This window comes from Pristis pectinata, chromosome 6, assembly GCF_009764475.1.
Source record: "Pristis pectinata isolate sPriPec2 chromosome 6, sPriPec2.1.pri, whole genome shotgun sequence".
NCBI lineage: Eukaryota > Metazoa > Chordata > Chondrichthyes > Rhinopristiformes > Pristidae > Pristis > Pristis pectinata.
Window position 1 is genome coordinate 29,406,594 of NC_067410.1, and position 24,927 is coordinate 29,431,520.

Sequence of the window (24,927 nt, forward strand, 5' to 3'; positions counted from 1 at the left end):
TTTTAAGCGGCGCGGTTCCCACTCTCCGAAAACGGAAATGACGTACGCACTGCGTCATCAAAACTTTTTGCGCGCGCAGGTTGTCCCCTGTCGCTCGGGGAAGACGAAGGCCCAGTGCCATCTTGGGCTGCGACGACGCACGCCCCGACCACCGAGCTGATTCGCTTGCATGGACGGTGAGTCGCCACACAACCCTCCCCCAGAACCGGCAATACGGTCCCCAAAGTTCACGGGCTGTGGTAGCTGTTGCTTGGGTGGTTGGCCTCTGCGTCGCAGTGTTGGGACCTCGACCAGTTGTTGTAGGTCTAAATGGGCTGATCAGAGGTAAAACACTGACCTCTGCTCCAGTATCAATGAGGAAACGACGTCCGGACTGCTTGTCCTAAACGAATAGAAGGCTGTGTTGGTGGCCAGCCGCCGTAGCCATCAGCGGCGACTGGCCCTGGCGTTTCCCTGAAATTTGCAGGGTGGGCGGCATCGATGGGCCTCTGCGCCCCACCTCTGATGGTAGAAACACTGCTGGTCGTCAGTGTCGTCGTCTGTGTTTCTGGGGTGTGGTCGCTTGGCTGCTGGGACTGGTTTAGGTAGGCGTTGGGCATGCGGTCTGGCGATTTGGCCGATGGACAAACCGCTCTCGCGTTTGGCCCTCCACGGGACATCTGCCCGGGTGGCTACCTCACGTGGGTTGCTGAAGTCGGCGTTGTCCAACAGCAGGTGAATGTCGTCGGGCAGCTGTTCGAGGAAGGCCTGCTCAAATGTCAGGCAGGGCTTGTGTCCCTCAGCCAAGGCCAGCATCTCGTTCATCAGGGCCGATGGAGATCTGTCCCCCAGGCCGTTGAGATGAATCAGGCGGGCGGTGCGCTCACGACGGGAGAGGCCAAAGGTCCGAATGAGAAGGGCCTTGAAAGCCAGGTACTTATCTTCCTCCGGAGGAGACTGGATGAAGTCTCTGACCTGGGTGGCTGTCTCCTGGTCCAGGGAGCTGACCACGTGGTAGTACCGTGTGGAGTCGGAGCTGATCTGCCGCAGTTGGAACTGGGCTTCGGCCTGGTCGAACCACACGCGGGGCCGAAGCGTCCAAAAGGTGGGCAGCTTGAGTGCCACTGCATTGGCTGCTGCGTTGTCGGTCATTGTGTGGGTCCAAAATCCGTTTGGACTATCGGGGTCATCAATGTAGCGGCTGCTACCGCAATGTGAGAATAAAGACACGAGTCTGAAAGCTGTAGAACAAGACTGATTTATTTACCTGCCTCGCGCAGGCCTTTTAAGCGGCGTGGTTCCTGCTCTCCGAAAACAGAAATGAAGTATGTGCTACATCATCAAAACTTCTCGTGCGCGCGGGTTCTCCCCCGTCGCTTGGGGAAGACGAAGGCCCAGCGTCATCTTGGGCCTCGCCGCTCCGACGACGTGCGCCCCGAGCCAGTTCACTTGCGCGGACGGTGAGTCGCCGCAGTGTTATATTTATAATTATAATACTACCAGACTGATTCCTGGGATAGTGTGACTGCTGTACAAAGAGAGATTAGGTTGACTAATCTAGGTTGAGATTATTTTCACTAGGGTTTCGAAGAAAGAGAGGGGATCTTAATTAAAGCTAAAATTATTCTGACAAGGCTAGATTGATTAGATGCAGGAAGGACTTTTGCCCTTGACTAGGGTGTCTAGAATGAAATTTCACACTCAGATCATGGGGTAAGAGATTTAGAACCGAGATGAGAAATTTCTTCATACAGGGGATGGTGATCCTGTGGAATTTGCTATCACAAGGGTACTAGAGGCCAGGCCATTGACTGTTTTTAAGAAGTAGATAGGCACAAAAGGCTTTGAGGGATATGAGTAGAGAGAAGGAATATATTGCTGAAATAGAAGATCAACCATGATTGTATTGAATGGTGAGGAAGGCTCAAGGGGTCAAATGCCTACACCTGCTCTAATTTTTCTGTTTCCATCACTGAGGCTAGATTCTTCTCATAGTTAATACACTCTAAGGGGCTGTGGATATACTAATCCTCTATGCGATAACTACACTCAAATCATCTGCCAAAGAAACCATCAGTCCAATGTTGAGATCTGCTTGAGCCCAATCTCCTATATAAAATAACATTTGAAAGTAAGTCTTTCTGAAAAATTTCTCCAATGTGTGCCCGACTAACCCAAGTTATTATCACCACCACATGTAAGACAGATGTCATGTTGAGGCGGCATTTGGTGTGCAGCTGCAGAAGGTTGGTGTTGGACTAATCACATAATGATCTGTTTTGTATTAAATAGATTTATTCAGGACTCATTTAGTTAGTTTTCTTCTGTGCTAAGGGTATCACTTTGGATTAGAAGGTGATTTTCCAAATGGAAATCCTGGTGTTTTTCTATTATGAAGGGGAGCACAATGAATATACAGTAAGATTGATATTGGAGTGAGATATAACAGAAAAAGTCTCTGCCCATATAACATAATCACTCATCAAATACAGTCCAAGGCGTTCTGAGTTTAACTTTTAACATCATCATTGTCTCAGAAGTTTGCTGTTCTTCGATGGAATCTAGGCATCAATTAATAGCTGAATACCCGCAGCGAATTCCACCAAATACAGCAATGTAGGAACCTGTCAAGATCATCATTGCCTTGAATTCCTTTGTAACTGAAGCCTTTATAGCAGCACTTGTTAACTTTTGCCACATTAGTCAAGTGGCTTCAACAAATAGGCTGCTGACACTGCAGAATTTGCATGAGTTTTCCCAAAATGCATGTGCTTCTCAAAGACTTCATGTGAAATATTGAAAATTGCTGAAGGATTTCCACGTGCCTAAGGATCTGTGAGCTTTTCAACAGTAAGCTCTCTGAGGCTACTGCTGCTTTGTTCTTCCTTGTAGAAAAAGTGACTGCAACCTTCTAAACACTGTTCCAATGCTGAGTTTCCCACTTTTCTAGCAATGGTAAACCCATTAGCAGCAGCGGTCTCTGAATTCAAGCTCACAGCCAGGAAAGCAAATTTATTGAAACGTCAGCTTGGATAATTTTTGTCTTCATTGTTTATATGGCAGTGGCAAATATTCATTCCATTGAAATGTGGATTTACAACTCCGGCAAAGAATATGAAAATTTTTGCATTGCTTAAAATATTTGTATATATATAAACAGTCCAATAACAGTTCTGCACTGCTATGAATAATTCAGATATGCTTTAAAATGGTCATTATATATTAAGAATAATTTAGTAGCATACAGTGTTGCTTTTTTGTGCCAATATATTGCAAAAATTTATAGTTTCTTTCATCAAACACAGATGTCAAAATTAATGCATTGCATTAATTATAATATGCAGCACTATAATTGCACCATTTGCATGTCTGTATTTATGTGAAGCTGACAATGTTACAAATATAATTGTCATAAATTATTTACACTAAACAGCATGTAAGGTTGGTTAGAATTCTGAATGTCTTTTTTGATTCCTACTCTCTATGGAGTGAATCCTCAACCTTAAAGTTTTGACATTGCATCTTTATCCATGATGTTGTTTTGGATGGGTTTTATGACTCACTGGGAGGCTGCTAAGGAAGTTTTGGGTATCTTGGAGGAAGGATTGCAGTTGATGAAAACTCAAAATGTTTATGTGCACTATGGAATAGCAGAACAGTCCCCTCCTTTGATCTCTTTATTAAAGCATGCCTTTGCATGCATCCTATCTCCAGTAAAAATACGTGGAAATGTTATTCCATGCAGGTCTACTCTAAAATGGCTATCAGAATCCTCAGCGAATCATAGGATCCTAATTTCATATTAAAAGTGGCCTTCAAAGAAGAAATAGGCAGCTGCATATTGATACACTTTTGTGAAAGTTGGAATTTACCAATCAATAGCAATAACTCAGCAGCAAGTTACTGACCCCCATTTTAAGGCACCTTCTGCTTATTTTGTAAGTTAGTATCAACCCAACAATATCTCAACAAAAGGAGGCTGTTTGATTTCAGACCTCTTATGATAATGGGAAATGCATCATATAAATTATTTGTGCACATATGTTCCATAAATTAGTATTATAAGATATTTTCTAAAGAAAAACTATGTGTTGGTTTTGGTGGGTTTGTCTTCAGGTGGCTGTAACCATGGCAACTGCCATTCCTGTTTCCCTAATGTTACTTAAATTCTTAGGGTATGAAGGATTTTCTATGAATGATTTTGCAACATAATGCATATTAATCAAGAGTGTTCCTAATTATCTGAGTTTTATCATCTTTACACGGCATTTACATGCTGGTTATAATGTTAACAGTCTATTCACACAGCAAGTACTGCAGATGGTTCACAGACAGCTAAACATTTTAGCTTATCTGCTGTGCAAGGGGAAAATGAAGATCAATAAATGTATGGATCATGATATTTAGCGAGCACTGCTCTCGGCATAATTAATTTCAGGCATGTCAATTGTTATATTCTTCATTTCTATTCTGTGCTTTCTCAGTTCTATGCAAATACAACAACTTTATTTTGTGTAGGACCTTTAATGTTGTGAAATGCTAAATGCACCAGACTGAAAGGCATTCTCAAGCCAAAGCTTTGTTCAAAGAAGTTGGTTTTAAAGAATACCTTAAAGAAGGACAGGCAGGAAGGTTAAGTGAAGGAATTCCATAATTTAAGACTTAAAGAGTTGTCAGTGTAGCACTGATTGGTGTAGAATGAAATTAGGGATGAATATGGGGCCAGGGCTTGTAGACAGCGGAGCTCTTAGAAGATCAACATGCTGAGGGGATTACAGTTGGGTGAGAATTTCCAAATAAGACTGGGAGCTAATGTAGCTCAAGTGAATTGTGGGATGATGATGTCATGATGAGATTTGATGCAAGGTAGGCTATGCAAAGCAAAATTTTGAATGATCTCCTTTACCAAAGATGGGTGGCTGAGGAGGAACACATAGGCAAAGTTAAGTTTGGAGAGAGAAAGATACAAAGTGTAGAAGTAGGTTTCAATGTATATGTATGGTTCCCTCCAAACTGATTTTGCAATTCACTTTGACAATGATGTTCCTGATTACCAACCTTTTTTTTAATAAATATATTGACATGTAAGTACACAGCATGATCTTATTCACTAAATACACACTAATATGTTAGTAACTTGACAGTGATTGAACCAGGGAGGATTGAAATGTTGCCTGTTTATCTGTACTTGCTTCGAATTAGAATGTGTTTTTTTTGAACTGGTCCACAACAATTTGATTTACAGTTATTAAATAATACAATAAAAAGGATTATTCATTTTTGCCTCAACCAAAGAGAACTTTTATGATTGTTTATTTATTTGTAATGACTCATAGATGTTATTTACATTTTAGGTTTAAAATTTGCATAACTTTTCCACATTTGAGTACCATGCTGGTCACCAGATCTAAGGAGCTGTCAGATTGCATTAAGTTAGCATCTGCTTCTGTCACTGATGGCTGACAGCACTTATAAGGTCTAAAATAAACTGTTTGGAGAAATATTCATTCTTGTGCTGTTTGTGAGATGTCACAGCCTAGAGACATGACAATTAACCATAGTAAAAATAGAAATAACAATAGTTAACTACTAGTTAACTCTTCACACTACATGACAGTTTCCTGAATGCGATTAACATCAAACACATCACAATTTACATGGATCTCTTGCTTCACTTTCATACAATCATTCTCCTCCTGCCCTACATATGATGCATTGTTTTAAATATTAATGGAATGTCCATAATGCTTCATCCACTATGTGGAAAAATGGTTCTCTTTTATATTTTTCTATTGTCTTTCTGATGTCTGCCTTTTCTCTCTGTTTCTCTCCCTTTTGGCCCTTTACTTAATCTGTTTTGTTTTTCTCTTGTCTTTCTTCTGCTTCTTTCCATTCCAGTGCAAATTAGTTGGTGATGTGCTGGGATTCCAGGTGACATTTTTATGATAACATTCTGCCTCTTCCCCTTTGTCCTCATTCCATCATGTACCCTCTCTCTTTTCCTTCTCAATGCCACCAGCTGCCACAGCTCCTAGTAATCATTCAGTCTGATTCCTTGCTTACTTCCTCTTTGACCTCATCCCATCAACTTCATCTTTCTCTTTTTCTCATTCTATAATAAAGTTCATTAACTTCCTCATCCCCTCAGTCGCACCTTCTCACCTTCAATGTGTTTTCCTTCTACCCTCCATCTCTTATCCATTTTCTTCACAGAAGGTTCCTCTGCTTTCCAAATTCAACATTTTTTTTTGTTTATTAATCAAATTAAAATGAGGAGACCGCAGTGAGTTGGATTTTCCTTTGTGCATCAGAATACTTGAAGCTGGAATTAACATTGTCCTAACCTCACCATGGTCCAGTTTCTGATCTAAGCCTCACTAAAAGCTCAATGTAGACATCCAATGGGATACCTGCCAACAATAGGGAGACCACAGATCTAGAAGAGCAACTGAAATGGTTGGTTAGCAATGTACTGAATGCAGTATCAGAATAGGAGTGGACACCCTCAAAGGGAAAGACTAGCCTTAGACTGCAGCAATGTTTTTGGTATCTTCATAAACATTGAGAAAGCACAGCTGGTTCTTTCCCTTTATCCAGCATATGATGAAGCTCACCACCACTGCCTAGGGATTACATACATCTTAAGTAAAACAGAAAATGCTGGAAGTACTCAGCAAATTAAACAGCAACTGTGGAGAGATCTGTGCTTCCCAATGACATTTTTTTCTGTGGCAGGTCTTCTGACAGTATTGGAAGAAATCAGTTGGTTTTGCATGTCCCAGCTTCCACCCAAATTGATAATTGGCAAGTGGTGAGGTGCTCTGGCATCATTACTTTGGGACAAGGAGGGAAGAGTAAAGGTTGAGTAGGAAAAGAGTAGCAGTCCTTGCTGGTTGATGTTTGCCCCCTCTCCCCACCCCCAACCCTGCTTGATTTGATGTAATCTGTAGAGCAAAATCAGTTTCTATCTGCTTATCTCTGTCTCTCATTGTGCTCCCTGTCTATTGTCCCCCAACCCCCATGATTTCTGTCCCTATCTAGAAATGCTTGGTAGTGGAAAAAAAAATCTGTCTCATAGTTGTTAACAAGTAGAATATTTGGATTTTACAACTGTCAACAAAACTGAGATGTGATAATTAAAGATTTTAAATTAAAGTGTTTTTTTCAATGTGAACTACAGTGAGCATAATAAAAGATGTACTTTCTTATTTCCCCATCCACTTCCAACAATCTACTTTTAAAATTCTAAAGAACCCAAAACAAATCCATATGTATCATTATTTCTCACATTATCGAACCATTTAAAACACACACACACACACACACACACACACACACACACACACACACACAATAATTAGCAAGCAAAATTTAATTTTCTCAATCATAATACCCAACATTCAAAAGAATGTGACAAAATTCTTCCCACCTTGCACATAACATGTATCTCTTGTACTGCACCTAATGGGTAGGAAGGAGTGATTGGGCACATAATTGCTCCAAGAATTGTGCATACTTTACATTTATGGCTATTTCACCTTTTTATAATAAATGGATGTTGCTATGGACTGAATTATATATCACATCAATTTAAAGGATCAGATAAGAAGATTTAGTGAGCAATTTGTAGAACATTTCTGCACAGATTTATTCCTGTGTTTTTTATTCTTGCTTTGCCACAGTGTGTTGTGGGTGTTTTCAGGCAGAGGGCTGCATGCTATTATTTCTCAAGCAAGTCGTGCTTTTAGAGATTGCAATTTAGAGGGATCTGAAACACAAGTTATGCTTTCTTAGCAAATCTGGCTTGTATCATAACTCCTTAACACAATAACATAGCTAATGGCTTCAAACTTACAGTCATCCTTAACCTTAAGGCTTCTGGAACAATGCAAGCTTCCACCAGAATTTCAGCTGCAGGTTGATTCACTTTCTACTGCAGTGTAAGGGAAGGGATAAGTACAAGAACCTACTTCCCCATTGACAGTCAACAAGTATCTGGTAAAGGCTATGCAATTTTACAAAATACAAGGAATCTTCCAGAGGGTTTGGAATTGTACACAAAAATCTGCAAATACTCTCTTCCACAAAACTACAAAACTTGTATCAAATACAGTATTTTTTTAATCCAGTTAACATCTTTAATTAAAGTGGAAAAGTTCTCAGCAAGGCAAAAGAAAGCAAAGTGGTCACTGCTCAGTTATGTAACATTGGATAATTTCTTTTGTCTCCAACTTTGAAGTTAGAATCTGTTGAAATGCTCAGATCCAAACATAAATACACCATATTTTTTATTGATAACCCCCTCTCTTGAGGGCATACTGGATACTCACCTTCTCATAGCCAGTTGCATCAAATTCAGAGTGTGGAGTCAAGTACAAAATGTAGAATAATTTTACTTTGCACCTGTTCCCAACGTACCTGTCCTTGGAGGATGCAGTTACCTCCCTGTTTAAATCGGAAGCTAAGACAGACTTGCAGTTCCCTAAAGCCAGCCTTGGAAAGCCCCACCATTAATTTGCTTGATTTCTATATCCCAGCTCCTCCTGCATGACAAAACAATAAAAAAAACAACCACTCTGTCCTTGTTTGAATGATCACCAGCTGTTCCTTTGAGGATTGTTCACCAGTGCAGCTAATGGTGAACTAGTCAAATTTTGTTCATCCTTTCAGTGATTGTTTATAGACTTGGATTTTTCTTGGTCTTCTCTTTTCAGTCATAGTTGCACGGAAGCTGTTATTGACCACATTTAACGTGGAGATGACATTTTCACATCCAATGTCAGAGTTTCATGCATAAGCGTCAACAGAGTATCCGCAATGGCATCCTGCCTGGAACTCCTGTACTTGATTGTATAGTTGTACTGTAATAGACATCTTTGTATTCTTGATGCCCCTGTAGATGGTATCAAGGATTTGGGACCTAATATCTCTAGAACCTATTATGATGGAATTTCTTCATTCCAAACACTTTTCCAAGTACTTCCTTCTTGATTTGTGTATAATTATAATCATTCCTGATGAGAGTGCAAGAAGCAAAAGTGATGGACTCACTTGATCATTATCCTTCACTTATCACTGAACTTGAAGAGTAACTTGATGCATCACACCATAACCACCTCACAACTTGTATCACATTGAACAAGCAGTGCTTCACTGGCTAAGCTTTTCTTGCATTCATTGTATGTACTTTGTTATTCTTACCGTATATCCATTTCACATCCTAAACCTTAACTTCAAAGTCAAAGGATTTTCTTCTTCTGTGCTTGATGCAATCAACAGATCACTTTGGTTCCACGAGCAATGATCTACCCTTGCAAGATTTTATCCATTATGGCTGGAAAATCTTGAACAAAGACTTGACTGTCTTGGAGAACCGAGTGTATGGGTAGAGGCCATTGTGCACATTGATGGCAGGGAACTGCTGACTATTTTTATTGACATTCAATCGTGTACAGGCTTGGGACGGATTCAATATTGTGATAACCTTTGATCCTGCTAACCCTGCGTACAAATCTTGCAAAGTGGGCAGCAGATGTTGTTCATCATCTGCATCTTAATTTAGTCTGACCTTGTAATCTCCACATAACCACATTGTTTTGTCTTGCCTTATCACAAACACTTTCAGTATGGCACACTCAGTCTGGCCAATTTTTACAACAACACTATCTTGTTCAAGCCTATCTAGTTCCTTCTCAGCTTTATTCTTTGAGGTGTACAGGACCAGTCTGAGCTTCCAATGAACCAGTTTTGCATCTGGTCTGATGCAAATGCATGCGTTGTACTCTGGTTATATTTAAAGATACCTACTCTGATATATCATCATATCTTTCCAACAATGTGTCAAGCACTTGAAAGTATCGGCACTAAAAATGTTCTTCCCCTCCAGCTTGAGTTATCTCATCTAGTCTTTAGCGGTTAAAGTTGACCTGTTTTGATCGTTTGCTACAATGTTGATATCTGTACTTAATGTTCGTTGGGAACATAAGAATAACAAAATATCTTTTGATTCCCCAATACCAAAAAAGCTATAAATTTCTGTTTTGAATATATTCAGTGACTGAGTACATTTCCCTAATTGCCCTAATGAGTGTGAAACCTCAACAGACAATTTTTCCATTTGACATTGCATTTTTTCAATGGTATCTGACTGAATTTGCTCAAGTATCTTAACTCATTGTCAAAAAATCTGCAGCATTATTAATTTTCACATCATTGCACTAATTGTTTATCAAAACCTTTTTCCTAAAAGTAGGTTTTTCTGCTGTTTTTGTTTGTGGATAGATATTGTACAATCCCAGTTTGCTTGTTGTATGCATGATTTTCCACTGAAGTCCTCCTATCTCCTATCGTTTCAAATTGCGATTGATATTGTTTATTTGCTGTTGCTTGCTTTGGCTCTGCAAGCTGTTGAAATGTGACAATTAATTTGACCATTGAAATAACTTGGCTGATCTAAACTAACAAAAATGTGGTCAGATTGCTATTGCAATGATAAAAAAACAATTGAACTGATCTCACCATTATGATTTAGACTCAGTTTCATAGACTTGGATTTTGCTATGGCTCTCTGACTGGTGACTGCTGCTGTACTTGTAAAGGATGAAATTCTCAAATATACTTCAATGTCTTTCCATTGACACAGCAACTTTGAATGTTGGGTTGCTCTGCTTGTCAATTTGTCCAGTCCAGACACAAACCCGTCAAGTAAAGCACAATCTTAGAAGGAACCAAAAGTACAATGTAAAGATAAATTCTTTAATGAAACAAAGAGCCAGATTGCATCACAGCTAGCCAGGCATTCCATAATAACCTGAGCTCAGAGTGCATTGCACTTGATTATTTTAACCTTTATTTAATTAATGTTATTTTTAAAATTTACATTTTAGGTAGATTTATTATCTAATTTTTGAGTTCCTTGTAACTTTTTTATAACGGTATATGAATGTCTCTGATCATTAGAAATCTGGAAAAAGTGACAGGGCCTTCTGACAGCTTTTACTGGGATGGTGTGTGGGTGGAGTCTTGGTTTGTCCTCCTTGAGGTGTAGTCACCACTCGTCTTCATTGAACAGCTGCAGTGGCAAGACCTTGAGGTTAGTGTGGACACAGGGCTAGCTCTGAGAGCAACTGTGGGCCCTGGACAGGCCCAGCATGATCCAGCTCTGTGTATCACTGCCTCACCCTGTTTCTAGCTCCTCATCACAAACTTATAGCTTTCAGCTATTTCTAATGACTTTGGACTAATTTTCCAATGTATGCATATCGTCTTTCAGTTTGAATAGTGCAAGAATACCTCTGGCCCAATCTTTGTCAGGCATATTGCATTTTTGCACATATATTGCTATGTTTGGGCTCTCATGAGATCACTTTCTGCTTCAGTCTCCTTCTGTGCTGCCAAGATCCCTCTGTTTATCAAAACACCTTCAAGCCCTACCTTTTAGTATACTGTATATGTCCTAGCCTTGCTTGCCCTCCCAAAATGCATCACCTCACATATATAAGGATTAAATTCCATTTGCCTTGTGCCACCAAACTTTCCAACTGATCAATATCTTGCTGAACCTTAGACAACCTTCCTCATTATCTACAATGCTGCCAACTTTTGTATCAATGCTGTGTTGGGCAAAGGCCTGAAGGATCAAAGATAAGAATGGTTTTTAACCAACAAGTTCCTGATCCAGCACTGCAGAGTGCTGATGTAGTACTTACAGGAATGATTGAGGATCACTCCCAGCATAATTTGATCTAAGTTTCCCTGCTGTATCCAGAAGGAGAATTGCATTGGGAATGATGCGTGACAGACACAGAAATTGCTTCAGCCATGACAGAGTGAACTTGAGACAGAAATGGTTGTTACTGCCGTTCACTCCAGGTAAAGTCAATTTTCGATTGTATAATGCTGAACAAACAGTGTTTATACAATTAAAATTCTAGGCTTCAGTGCACTGTGAAAATGATTCAAGGGTTTAATGTTGTGTAGGTAACTAGTATCAAGTATAAGCAAACTGGTTGTTCATAGATTTTTAATTATAACCAGTAAGGGACTTAAAATCAACTGCTACTCCAGAGCAATATCAAGTGAACGCAATGCAACTTCAAGCTCTATTGCTTTAAAGGGAGTAGCATGTAATATGTGGCCAATACAGATGCATTTACTTCTTTCTGAACAGCACAATTAATCTCATGGCCTAAAGTATAATTGTATGATTGTATAAATTACAGGAAAATAGGCAAAAAAAGACCACAATCAATCTTGATCAGCATCTAATGTCTTGGTGGTTGCATGATGTAATGAGAATGGAGATCTTGACTAATCATGGCAATCAGTCTCCATCAATTTCCCTGCATCAGTCCCAGCCACACCATGACACAAATCCCATTGGTAAATAGTGCAGGGAATCATAGATTTAAAGCCCGTGAGTTCCTCCCAGGCTACACTCAACATGTGCCTCGTTACTTAAATGCTTACTTTCCCCAAAAACTAGTTTTGAATGCCACCTTCAAGCACTATGTTGACTTCTGGCTCTACTCCTCCAGACAAAGTGAAGCATCTTGTTGTGCTGAATTACTCTGTGAAACGAATCCATGTGAACCAATCAATATCATAGACCCGCAAGTACCAATAATACCAATAAGTCTTTGCTCTCAAAGAAACATCTTTAGAATTATTTTCCTTAGGATTGTTTCCTGGTTTTAACTGGATGTTTCTGGGTTCTAGCCACGTTGATAGTTCCTGCAATTGAGATTAAGTGCAGGAGTCCACAGGAACTTAGACTGTTGCCATTGAAACCAATGGAATGAATTGAGGAGGCAGAGTATGATGTGGTGCCGACAATATAACATGTTCAGCGCTACTGAGTGTGGATGAATTTTTAGGCAACAATCTTACTTAGTTTTACCAAAATATAAAGTATTAGGTTCTGTCATCACTAAGTTGAGTAACCTGTGTCCTGGTCATTCAGACTATATTCTGCAACAATTTGTGTCCTCTTACAAAGTAAACTATTTTTACAGCAGTGAAAACAACTGTCTGTGATTTATGGTTTGGGATGGTGATGATAGTTGGTACTGTTCTGGAGTGTAAAATATTAACTTTGAATAAATTTTCTCAGTGTTAAGCTTTCTTTATCTAAAAGACAAAAGCCTTATTGTTTTGTTTTAATATGTATTATAGTAAATAGCGGAATTAAAATGTGTATTTAAATGATTAATATACAAAAGTGATACTTAATAACTAGAAACAAAATAATGAAATTTGAGATAGAAACAAATGCTGCAACTGAGATTTATTTTTTGCCACTTGAGGATTATACAGTATGTCAGTTTATGCATGAATATCTGAGGGGGAAGTAGGTAATAGGTTTTGTGTAGGTATGGTAATAGGTAATAGGTTTTAATACATTTTGTGAAACAATGCACCCAGGAGTAAATTTTCATCTTTATTGAAAAGGAGATAATCTGGGGGATTATTTTGTCTGGTCATTAGAGAAATCACGTAATTTTCATCTTGTTGATTTCAATAGGCTGCAAATTGGACAACTTCTGTTAGTAGATAGCTTACTGATCCACCATTTAACAAAGGCGTGGTAGATCGTGTTTAACAAATCTTGTAGAGTTTTTTGAGGAGGTTACCAAGAAAGTAGATGAAGGAAAGGCTGTGGATGTTGTATACATGGACTTTAGTAAGGCCTTTGATAAGGTCCCACATGGGAGGTTAGTTCAGAAGGTTCAGACACTAGGTATCCATGGAAAGGTTGTAAACTGGATTTGAAATTGGCTGTGTGGGAGAAGACAGAGAGTGGTAGTGGATGATTGTTTCTCAGACTGGAGGCTTGTGACTAGTGGTGTGCCTCAGGGATCTGTGCTGGGGCCATTGTTGTTTGTTGTCTGTATCAATGATCTAGATGATAATGTGGTAAATTGGATCAGCAAGTTTGCTGATGACACTAAGATTGGAGGCGTAGTGGACAGCGAGGAAGGCTTTCAAAGCTTGCAGAGGGATCTGAACCAACTGGAAAAGTGGGCCAGAAAATGGCTGATGGAATTTAATGCAGACAAGTGTGAGGTGTTGCATTTTGGAAGAACAAATCAAGGTAGGACATACACAGTAAATGGTAGGGCACTAAGGGGTGTGGAGGAACAAAGGGATCTGGGAGTTCAGATACATAATTCCATGAAAGTCGTGTCACAGGTAGACAGGGTTGTAAAAAAGGCTTATGGCATCCTGGCATTCATAAATCAAAATATTGAGTATAGGAGTTGGAATGTTATGGTGAGGTTGTATAAGACATTGGTGAGATGAAATTTGGAGTATTGTGTGCAGTTCCGGTCACCTAACTATAGGAAGGATATCAGTAAGATTGAAAAAGTGCAGAGAAGATTTACTAGAATGTTGCTGGGTCTTCAGGAGTTGAGTTACAGAGAAACATTAAACAGGTTAGGACATCATTCCTTGGAGCGTAGAAGAATGAGGGGAGATTTGATAGAAGTTTACAAAATTATGAGAGGTATAGACAGAGTTAATGTGAGTAGGGTCTTTCCACCTAGATTAGGAGAGATAAGTACGAGAGGACATGGATTTAGGGTGAAAGGGGAAAGGTTTAGGGGGAACATTAGGGGGAACTTCTTCATTCAAAGAGTGGTGGGAGTGTGAAACAGGCTGCCATCTGATGTAGTAAATGCAGGCTCACTCTTAAGTTTTAAGAATAAATTGGATAGATACATGGACGGGAGAGGTCTGGAGGGTTATGGACTGGGTGCAGGTAAATGGGACTAGCGGAATAAAGTTTCGGCACAGACTAGAAGGGCCAAATGGGCTGTTTTCTGCGCTGTAGTGTTCTATGGTTCTATGGCAAAATGATTTGCAGTCATACTAGAGTCATCATTCTGTATTTTCTGTTCCTGTTCAGCAAATACCTGCATTTACATTGTAAAATTTGTCCTTGACAGATATAATAACAAAATAAGACTGATATATCCTTTGAAGACATAAGTAGAACAGGTTTCAATATCGTATGTTAATAATAACACCTGACAACTTCTGAATGCTTCTGAATGCTCAGAACCAATTTCAGCCAGTTCATGTAATCACTGTCCAAGGACACAGAAAAACTAAGTTAATAATAACACCTGACAACTTCTGAATGCTTCTGAATGCTCAGAACCAATTTCAGCCAGTTCATGTAATCACTGTCCAAGGACACAGAAGAACTAAGTGGTAAAAAGAAAGCTCATAAAAATTAAGCAATATTCCCTGAATTATTCTAAATATTTCAAAAGATGTCAGTTGTAAAACAACATTTTTTATAACTCAGCTTCAATTTCTAGGATGTTGTTTTTTTTTTGCTGGAGCATTTTAAATTACTGCCTTTTTTTTACCTCATGAAGCACAGACATAAACAACCCTGAGGGACTGTTTGATATGGCACTGGGCATGGATAAGGACCATAAATTTGTACAGTGTTTATTTTCTTGGTCCAACTTTTGATGTTCACTGCAATGAATTTCATTGCTGGCAGATGCAATTCTTGTTCATTTTTGGCTTCCAATACTAAGTGTTATACAGAAAAGATAAACAGTAAATATCTGTTGCTTATTTGTTTCTTTGTTGTTTTAAAATTTCCATTAGATAAATCCATCACTGCTTATCACTGACATTTCAAGTATACTGTATATAAATGTCCTGGTCAATGGGCTGGAACAATGCTGCTGCTATCTGGCAAGTCTGTAGAGAGCTGCTGGCTACCTGAAATGTGATGTCAATGTGTTCCAGACTTCCAAGCATGTGTACTACAGTGTAGTAGTTAAGGACCCACTGGGGAGATCAGATGTGCATACATTTGACCTCTCCCTCTGCCCTTGGACTTGCCATCAAGTCAGGGGCATTGCATAAGATGGTGAACTACGCAGCAGGATACAATTCATATTTGGTCATTTAGCTGTGTATCTAGCTTGGCGCCATTTATTTGAAAGAGACCATTACCCTCAATTAGAAAAGTAAGTTCAGCTTTTTGCTTATTACCTGCCTAAAACCCATTGTGGGTTAATGACCTTTAATTATTGATTTTCTGTATAGTACATTATTTACCATTTTCTTGAAAGAAGTAGATGTAACAAAAATGTAAGTTCACCATTGGGTTTATATATTATCCACTTTGGTTCCTTATATGATCTTGCGTCTAGGTACTAAGGTCCAAACAGTGGCCCAGTGATGGGAGAATCGCTCAACATTAAGTATTAAACTGTGTAGATGAGGTTTGATAACTGAAGTAGTTGCTTCAATTCCTGCTTATTAGTGGGTGGCAGAACGGCACAGCAGCTAGTACCTGTTACTGTATAGCTCCAGGCATTTGGGTTTGATCCTGACCTCAGGTGGAGTTTGCATGTTTTCCCTTAGGCTGCATGGATTTTCTCTGGATGCTCCAGTTTCCTCCTACATCCCAGAGACATGATGGTAGGTTAATTGGCTGATGTACATTGTTTAGGTGGGTGACAGGAGAATTGGTGGGTGGGGGAAGGGGGGGGCTGGTGTTGTGAGTTGATTGGCATGAGAGAGTGAATAGGTTACAGGGAAAAAACTGGGGTACTGGGAATGGTCTGAGAGCAAGCATAGACTCAATGGGTTGAATGGTCTCTTATGTTGCAAGGAAATATGAGATATATGAGGAAAAATAATCAGATGAAAACACGCAGAACTGGGTAATAATTAGCTTTATTAGAATTGCTGAAGAAATGGGAGAATGATTTAAACAAAGGGAGTAGCATCCTACTGCAGAAGGTTTTTTATGAGCTTGTGTTAAACATTGAGGAGCCAACTATTTTAATATGCACCCACAAAGTTGGAAAGTGGAAGCTCATTCCCAGTTATTTTTGTTTATTAATTTTAGGCAGAAATTTCCAGAGAAAACACCCACAATTTACTAGTTTGCAAATAGGCAAGACTTTGGGCTAGAGTTATGGATTCAGAATATTGTGCCTTAAGAGGAAATTTTATTTTGTAGTCTACCTTCATAAATTCTGACTTAGGAGAATTTGATGTTTTAATTGTACATGTGTATTGCAAATTCATTCTGTCAGCATTATTGTTACTTCAAGCCTAATGAGCACAAAATTCTTCTGCAAAATATTTTTCACAGCAGAAACAGAAAAGTAAGTAAAATGTTACCTCCAATTATGGATGTCTTCTTCTAAACATACATTGAACTGTAAAAATAAAAATAAAAGCGGAAGGTTTATACTGAAAAGATTTAGCCTGATGTGTTTGAGACAAACTTAAGTTTGGTCCTTTCCATATCCAATCTTTTTCGATTTAATGAAGCTAATAACAGCAAATCAAAATCAGAATTTTAGTTTACACCACAATTATTCGAACTAAGGTTCTCGATCTCCATATCTTTTTGAGTTCAATCCAGAGTACATATATTTTTTAATTTTACATGTATTTTTCACTGGTTAATGATCAGAAACTTTAATTGGTAATAGACTTTATTACAGAGGTCCTGTAGGAGAATGCTACCCATGGGTAACAAAAGCATGAATATGCAAGGAGCAGTACTGGGCAGAAGTCTCTACAACAGTGCAGACATTTGTCCCACTGCCACACATGGGCTATTGACTACAATCTCTGGTCAGTGTTTTAACAATCCTATCTACATCTAGCCTCCTTATTTCCCTATTTTCAGCCCATTTGCTGTTTTTTTTCCAGATCTTTCCAAAACCTTAAGTTACATGCAGAACTACCCTAATGTCAGAACTACCCTAATGTCAGAACAATTTTATTGTGTTTGCACGGTGCATCTTACCGGAGTATTTCCCATTACTGCCATTTTGTGACTAAAAGCTTTTTACCCTCAGCTAGTCCTACCTGGGAGAGAAGATTGTGTAACAGAAATAATTGACGTGGTTGACTGCTGTGCATCAAAAAAAATTGTGACTTAGATAACTGTCATCACCTGACAGCACAATTTTCAGGAAAAATAAAATCAGAAAATGCCGTAAGTACTCACAGTGGGCACACAGCATCTGCAGGTGGAAAAGCAGAGTTAACATTTCAAAGCTGTAGTTTTTCATCGGAACTCCGAGACTCAAAGTAGTTTTGAGATGAGCCTGCTAGGACTGAAGCTTATGCTGCTGCATGGGCCTGTCCCTCAACTCTTTCTGTTCAGTACCATCAACTGACGGCTGTGACTCATGAGAGGTGAAAGGAGGGGACTAGAGGCAGAAGGACACATCATCTGTACCCATTCCTGCCATGTCAGTTTGGGGACTGAGTCTCTGTGGCAAGTGAACTGTTTGTAAATGGACCTGCTGGGACTTGAGTTAAACTTGGACAGCTCTGCTCTTGGTATGGAGGGGTCTGCCTAATTATCCCTGTGACTGTGACCACAACCAGTGGGTGACCATGTGATTTCCAGCACTGCCGAAACCCTCAGCTGGTTGAGATGAGTGGAAGTGTGCTGTTTTGTGCACTGCTTTATTATAACATCAGAGGATGCTGGACATAGAACAGCCTTCTTAATTTCCTCTGTTTGCTTCCGCTGCCAATTTCTGCCCAGCCTAGAATTATTCTAACTAAAAATAAGGAAGATGAACACAAGAAAGAATATTCTATACTTACCCCCTCTAGCCAGTTTCACTACTTAATGATACCATGGCTGATCTCTGCCCTTTCTCTCTACTTTAATACCTGTGGTTAACAAAATTTATTAATCTCAGAATTAAAATTAAGAAATGGCCTGGCATGATTTTGCCATTTGCAGAAGATGGTTCCAATTTTCTACCATTCTCTGGAGGCAGAAATGTTCACTCTTCCCACAATCACACAATCCTAAAACTCAGATATGAACACCTTGATCTGTCACAATAACAAATGCCCTCTCCCCCCCCACCCCCACTGACTATCCATTACCGCTGAGCCTCAAATTCTGCCTCGACCCTACCATCCATCAAGGCAAGGCCACAGCCCTGAAAATCTATTGCTCCCAGGCGTCCATGTAAGCCAGCACAAATCATCTGCCCTCTGCTCTTCTGACCGCACCATCTCCACCAACCGCACAACCGTGGTTGCCAGCTACCCTGAACCCTCCAACTGGTTTTTGAAGCTAAGTATTCGATGGCACTCAACATGATGCAGGGACTGAAACATTTGTTGGTGCCCTGCTGCTACACCCATCTGGTGTCCCTTATGGTAGCACTGGAATGCCTTGGTCAGTGTGTCTGCAGCAGAGCAGGGAGACCCAGGTCTTTCAAGAGTGGTTAAGGAGAAGCTGATTGAGGGTTTGTGCAATATAATGGAGATACATTACGAAGAATAGTATAAGTGACTTACCGACAGGCATCCCGTATCTAAGTCTGGTGCTGTGCTGGAAAGATCAGGTTGTTTCAGGAGTACCCAGTGATGGTCATTCCCCAAGCAACATGGTGCAAGTTTTCCAATGATTAGTTCACACCACCATCCCATGCACCAGATTGTATCAAGTGTTTGGGAATTCCAGAGTGATACAAAGCGACCTGGAAATGGTCATTTCACATTTCACTCTGGGGAAAGTAAAATCAATTTTCAATTGCATAATGTTGATAAATTTAGTGACATGATGAGAGAAGAGACTGCAGATGTTGGAATCTGGAGCAAAGAAACATACTACTGCAGGAACTCAGTGGCTCAGGCAGCATCTGTGGAGGGAAATGGACAGCCGACATTTGAGGTTGAGACCGTTCACCTGGACTGAAAGAATAGATGGGAGTCAGCCAGTATAAAGAGGTAAGGGGAAGGGGTGGAGCGAAAGCTAGCAAGTGATAGGTGGATCCAGGTGAAGAGGGGTGACAGGCAGGTGGAGGTGGGAAGAATGGAAATAGTGACAGAGGCTGGGAAATGATAGATGAAGGCAACAAAAGGCTGAAGATGATGGAATCTGACAGGAAAGGAAGATGGAGCATGGAACCAATAAGGGAGGTGGGGCTGGCTGATGGGAACAGTGGGGGGAGGATCCAGTGGGAGGAGTGCATGGATGATGGGCAGATGGAGGAGGGAAAAGAAACAGGGTGATCAGGAGCTTGGGGGGGGGGGGTGGGTGGTGTTGGGTGTGTGTAGGAGGAATTGAGTAGATCAGGACGAGAGGGGCAGAGGGGAAGCGGATTGCCTGAAACTGGGGAATTCAATGTTCATGCCTCAGGTTGCAGACTACCCAGGCAAAACTTGAGGTGCTGTTCCTCTAGTTTGCATTTGGCCTCAACTTGGCAGTGGAGGAGGCCAAGGACAGATAGGTCATTGTCGTCGTGGGAACGGAGAGGGGAATTTAAATGGCTTGCAACCGGGAGCACCAGATGGCCATGGCAGACGGAGTTCAGGTGCTCAGCAAAGCAGTTTGTGCTTGGTTTCATCACTGTAGAGGAGGCCAAGGTTGGAGGAGATGCATGTGAATCTCTGCCTCATCTGGAAGGGCTGTTTAGGTCCCTGGCTGGTGGTGAGGGAGGATTTCGTGTTATTCAATAGCATTTCCAGCCAATTATTTTCTTACTATGGATTTGTGCAACATAGTTCATGTCATATATTGCAATGTTACCATGGGATTATTATGTTCAATTATTATGACCCTCTTATGAATTTTATTATTTATTTTCTCTCCAGAGCAGAGAAATAATTCCAGCATTAAACTTGGATCAAGTTGTGTCATAATTAGTTTAACTGTTAAAAAGATTATAGTTATTGTAAGAAATCCACAAAGAGTGTGAGACATTGGTTTCACATTTTAAATAAAGAACTACAAGTGATGACCAGGGGTTAATCAATAGAAATAAGAGAATAAAGGGAATAATAGAAATAAATCTTTTGGAATCCACTCTTCCAAATAAATCGAACAGCGATGTCTGACATCCCAGATGCTCAGTTAAACGTGGAAGTTGAGAACTGCCCTGCCTGAATTGCCCTCCCCCTCCAGAAACTCTCACAATAATTCCTTGTTGAGAGATTTAGTTTGAAACAGATTGCAAACCCTAAGGGTAGGATAGCTAAGTGATAGATACCAACTATATTTGCCAGAAATTGCTTGGGTCTTTCCATTCAAGTGTAAATGATTATTTAATGGCTTGGTGTGCCTCAATCCTAATCAATCCATCTGGCTATGAAAATTAACTTTACAAATGTGGAGTCTCATCATTTAGAATTTAATTATCACAGGAGATATTAAAAAATTAAATTTTAAATGCTTTCTTTCTCTCTTTTATCTCACTTAATGCCATAGTTTTATTTCCCTTCCTTTATTCTTTCTGTACTTAATTTTGCTTTGAACTATTTTAACATAAGTACATATCTTAATGATCAATCACCTTCACAGGAGCCAAGGTGAAATGGGGAGAAGACTGGCTACCTTGGCGGGTGGGTGTTAGATTTTCAGCTACGTAGGCCTGGTGAGTACCAGAGCTGTGTGATTGTCCTGATCTAACCCAAATGAAATGCCATCCACCTAGCTCTGATTGATCTGGCATGATCAATGCTGAAGGCTACATGCGAACTGCATACCAATGTCACAAAAACTGAATTTGGGATCCTGGTTTCCATGAGTGGAACATTTGCAACCTGCCCACAACTGTGTCAATATGAATACAGTGCAAATGATGATGTCTGTATGTGTGAACACATCATGTGTAGTAGTGCTAGTTGATTTATCCATTTTTGTACAGACTTAACAGAATATTTCTCTAACATTCAGAGTTGGGAATCTGGAACTTAAAAACAAAATGCCTTATTTTAATAGATTTTCAAAGTACAGGGCATTTCCTTTTATTTCTGTGGGATGAAAATCAGACAGTGTCTCAGAGGTGCACTACTTAGGTTACCACCTGCATGGGGAGAAGATGATTATCTTCACTTTGTCAATTGGAATAGCAGACAGGAGAAAGGTATTCAATTAAGTTGTGAAATTTTCACCATGAGGAATTGCAGTTTTTGAAATCCATGTATGGAGTGTGGGCTTCATTGGCCAAGGCCAGCAGTAAATTAGCTGCCCTTGAGAAGCCGGTAGTTAGGCACATTCTTGAATAATTGCAGTCCTTCTGGTGAAATACTGAAAGCGTTGTTAGGTGGGGAGTTCCAGGATTGTAATCCAGCAACATTGAACTGTAATGTAATTCCATAACAGAATATTAAAGACTTTGAGGGGAGCTTGCATGTGGTAGTGTCCCCATGTCCTTGCTGTCCTTGAACTTCTGGTTGGTAATGATCATGGGACTTGGAGAAGCTGCCAAAGAAACTTTGGGAGTCAGTGCAGTTAAATTTTCTAGATGCTGTACATTGCAGCCACAGATTGTGGTAGTAGAGGGAAAGAATATTCAGCATGCTGGATGGATGTAATCTAGTGGGCTGATTTGCCCTGGTGGTATTGAGATTCTTGAGTTTTGCACTCACCCAGACAAGTGGAGATTATTCCCTCACTCCTCGCTTCCATTTTGCACGTAGTTTAAAAGTCTTCAGCTGGTGAGGAGATGAGCTGTTTCCCACAGAATTTTACAAAATTTATGTTGCTGGTCTAATTGTGTTTCTGATCAATGGTGAGCCTAAGGGATAGTGCAAGGTTGTGCAATGATAATGCCATTGTTTAGCACTTACATAAAAAAGGCCACGTTTAAATAACACGTTTCCAATCCTTTTCAGGACATCCCAAAGCACTTTACTTCCCAAAGCACTGCAAAAGCACAATTTTGCAGTGTAATCATTGTTGTAATGGGGAACATTTTGTATATACCTGAATTATTTCTTGTCACTTATCCACTCATGCCTAAATGTTATTCAGGTTTAAAAGAGAAAAATATAAATATACAACCATAATTGAGAAACTTTTCCATTTTACTGATGTTACAACTTTCAGTGACAGTTATTACAACAGTTATTATGAAAAATAGTGTTGCAAAATCTATGTTTTTAAATAAAAGTTGGAAAAATATATTGATTGAGCACTTACTTTCCGGCTGTTTGCAGGAACCAGGCTTTTGTCACATCCAAATTCCTTTTAGTGGTGATGTCCTTCATAGATACAGGTCCATTGAATTATGACCTAAATTTTAAGCAAGATAAGTCATGGCAACCACCCTCCATAACCTGGGGCTCATTTGGAGGCCAATCCATTCAGTGACAGAATAGACCAAATCCACAAAGCAACAATCTGCTGGAGGAACTCTGCCTGTCAAGCAGCATCTGTAGAAGGAAAGGAATTATTGACACTTCAGGTCAAAATCTTGCATCAGGACCCTTTCCATCCACAGATGGTGCTCAACCCACTGAGTCCTCCAGCAGATTGTTCCTTGCTCCAGATTCCAGCAATTGCAATCTCTAGCAATATCAAAACCACAAACCCTGGACAAGTAATTTCTGACTTGGCCTCCCAAGAATTCAACAATCCCAGGTTCAAAAGATGATACGTACTGTTTGGAATTTCATTAATGCATTTAAATTTAGAGCCAGGCTTAAAGGACAATTTAACAATTCTCTACTATAGGAATAAAGATGCTAAGAGAAGTAGCCATCTATAATGATAAGACTATTGCCAGCAAAAAGATGTTTGTGTCATTCCCGCATCAATCATGCCAAGAATCCATGCTGTTAAAAGTGACTGGGATTTATTTTATGCACATAATTTGTATGTAGCTGTCCTCTGTTCACTGTATTTGGATGGAGTAATTATGCTTTTATCTGTAGATGCTACTGCAGTTTTGATCATCTACAAGTTCTGTGTGCCGCAATATGTAGACCCTCTTTTTAACAAACTGTTTAAATAGACATTGCTGTAAAGTACACTTGTTTGCTGTAAATCTGGCCATAACTTCAGCTCCACATCAAAGGCAAGAGATACAGAATGAATAATATCGTGGCCAAAGTAATGTAAAATTGGGTTTCACACCCTGTGATAACTTTAATATATTTTAGTTTAAAAAAAGTCATAAAAAAGATATTCAGGCTAAGAAAAATAATAATGCTAAGTCTAATTCAGTTATATTGTTATATGTACTTCCAGGTTACACCAAGTGTACTTTGATGCACCCACTTGTGAAGAAAAAAAGCAGGAGAGGCTTTTTCTGATAGGCGACTACTCTTCATCCGCTGAGTTCTTTGTCACCATTGCAGTCTTTGCATTTCTCTATTCGTTGGCAGCTACAGTGGTGTATATTTTCTTTCAGAATAAATATCGTGAAAACAACAGAGGCCCTCTGATTGTAAGTAGAATTTCTCTTTATTATTAAATACCTCTCTGTATGTTTCTAGGGCTGCACAAAGTTGGGTGTATCCAGCCTGTGTCAACATTTTAGGAATCACTGACACCACATGAAGCCCCTAATAATAAATGGCAATCAGTCATCAATGCATCGCTAATTCCCAAAACTGATGATTAATTCCATGGGCATTTGGGAATGTAATTAAAATATGACTATGTGAAACAATTTTATAGCACATTGGTATGTTAAAATATTCTAGTTTGTATTCTTTTTATCAAAGAAAGCCTTAATGGGTGAACTTAGACCTCTTATTCACACCTACTGATAGTAGAGGATGAAAATGCCTTGCCTTCTTTCCACACAGCGTGGTCTGAAGTAGAAATTACTTGATTTTCCTGGGGGAGAATTTCTGATGATCACAATTCCTGTCAGAAGTAAGTGGGATCCATATGAATACATACTAATTAGGGTTGTGTAGCATCACTGATTATCTCTGTGATTGCCTGCATATGACTACTTCATGACACTGTACCCAGAAACCATCAATAGTGCAAGTAGTTGGGTATCCACATAAAACACCATGAAACAGAAATTTTATTCTGTTGTATGGTTAAGTGCACAAAGTGATAACATTTGCATATTAAACTCCACCACTGAAGTTTGGTTCATCATGCCAATGCTCCTGCATTGCACATTTAGTCCATATAACTGAGTGAGAATTTTTGCCACTATTTATCTCAAATAA

At 39.7% G+C, this 24,927-nt stretch overlaps 1 protein-coding gene across 2 annotated transcripts in view; it reads left to right on the forward strand.

Moving 5' to 3' along the window:
- Nucleotides 1–24,927, forward strand: part of synpra (synaptoporin a) — a 257,466-nt gene that overhangs the window by 186,563 nt on the left and 45,976 nt on the right. For both annotated transcript variants that reach the window (XM_052018774.1, XM_052018775.1), the window contains one exon: nucleotides 23,984–24,182. In XM_052018774.1, the coding sequence (XP_051874734.1) occupies nucleotides 23,984–24,182 (199 nt within the window). The remainder of the gene's footprint in view (nucleotides 1–23,983; nucleotides 24,183–24,927) is intronic.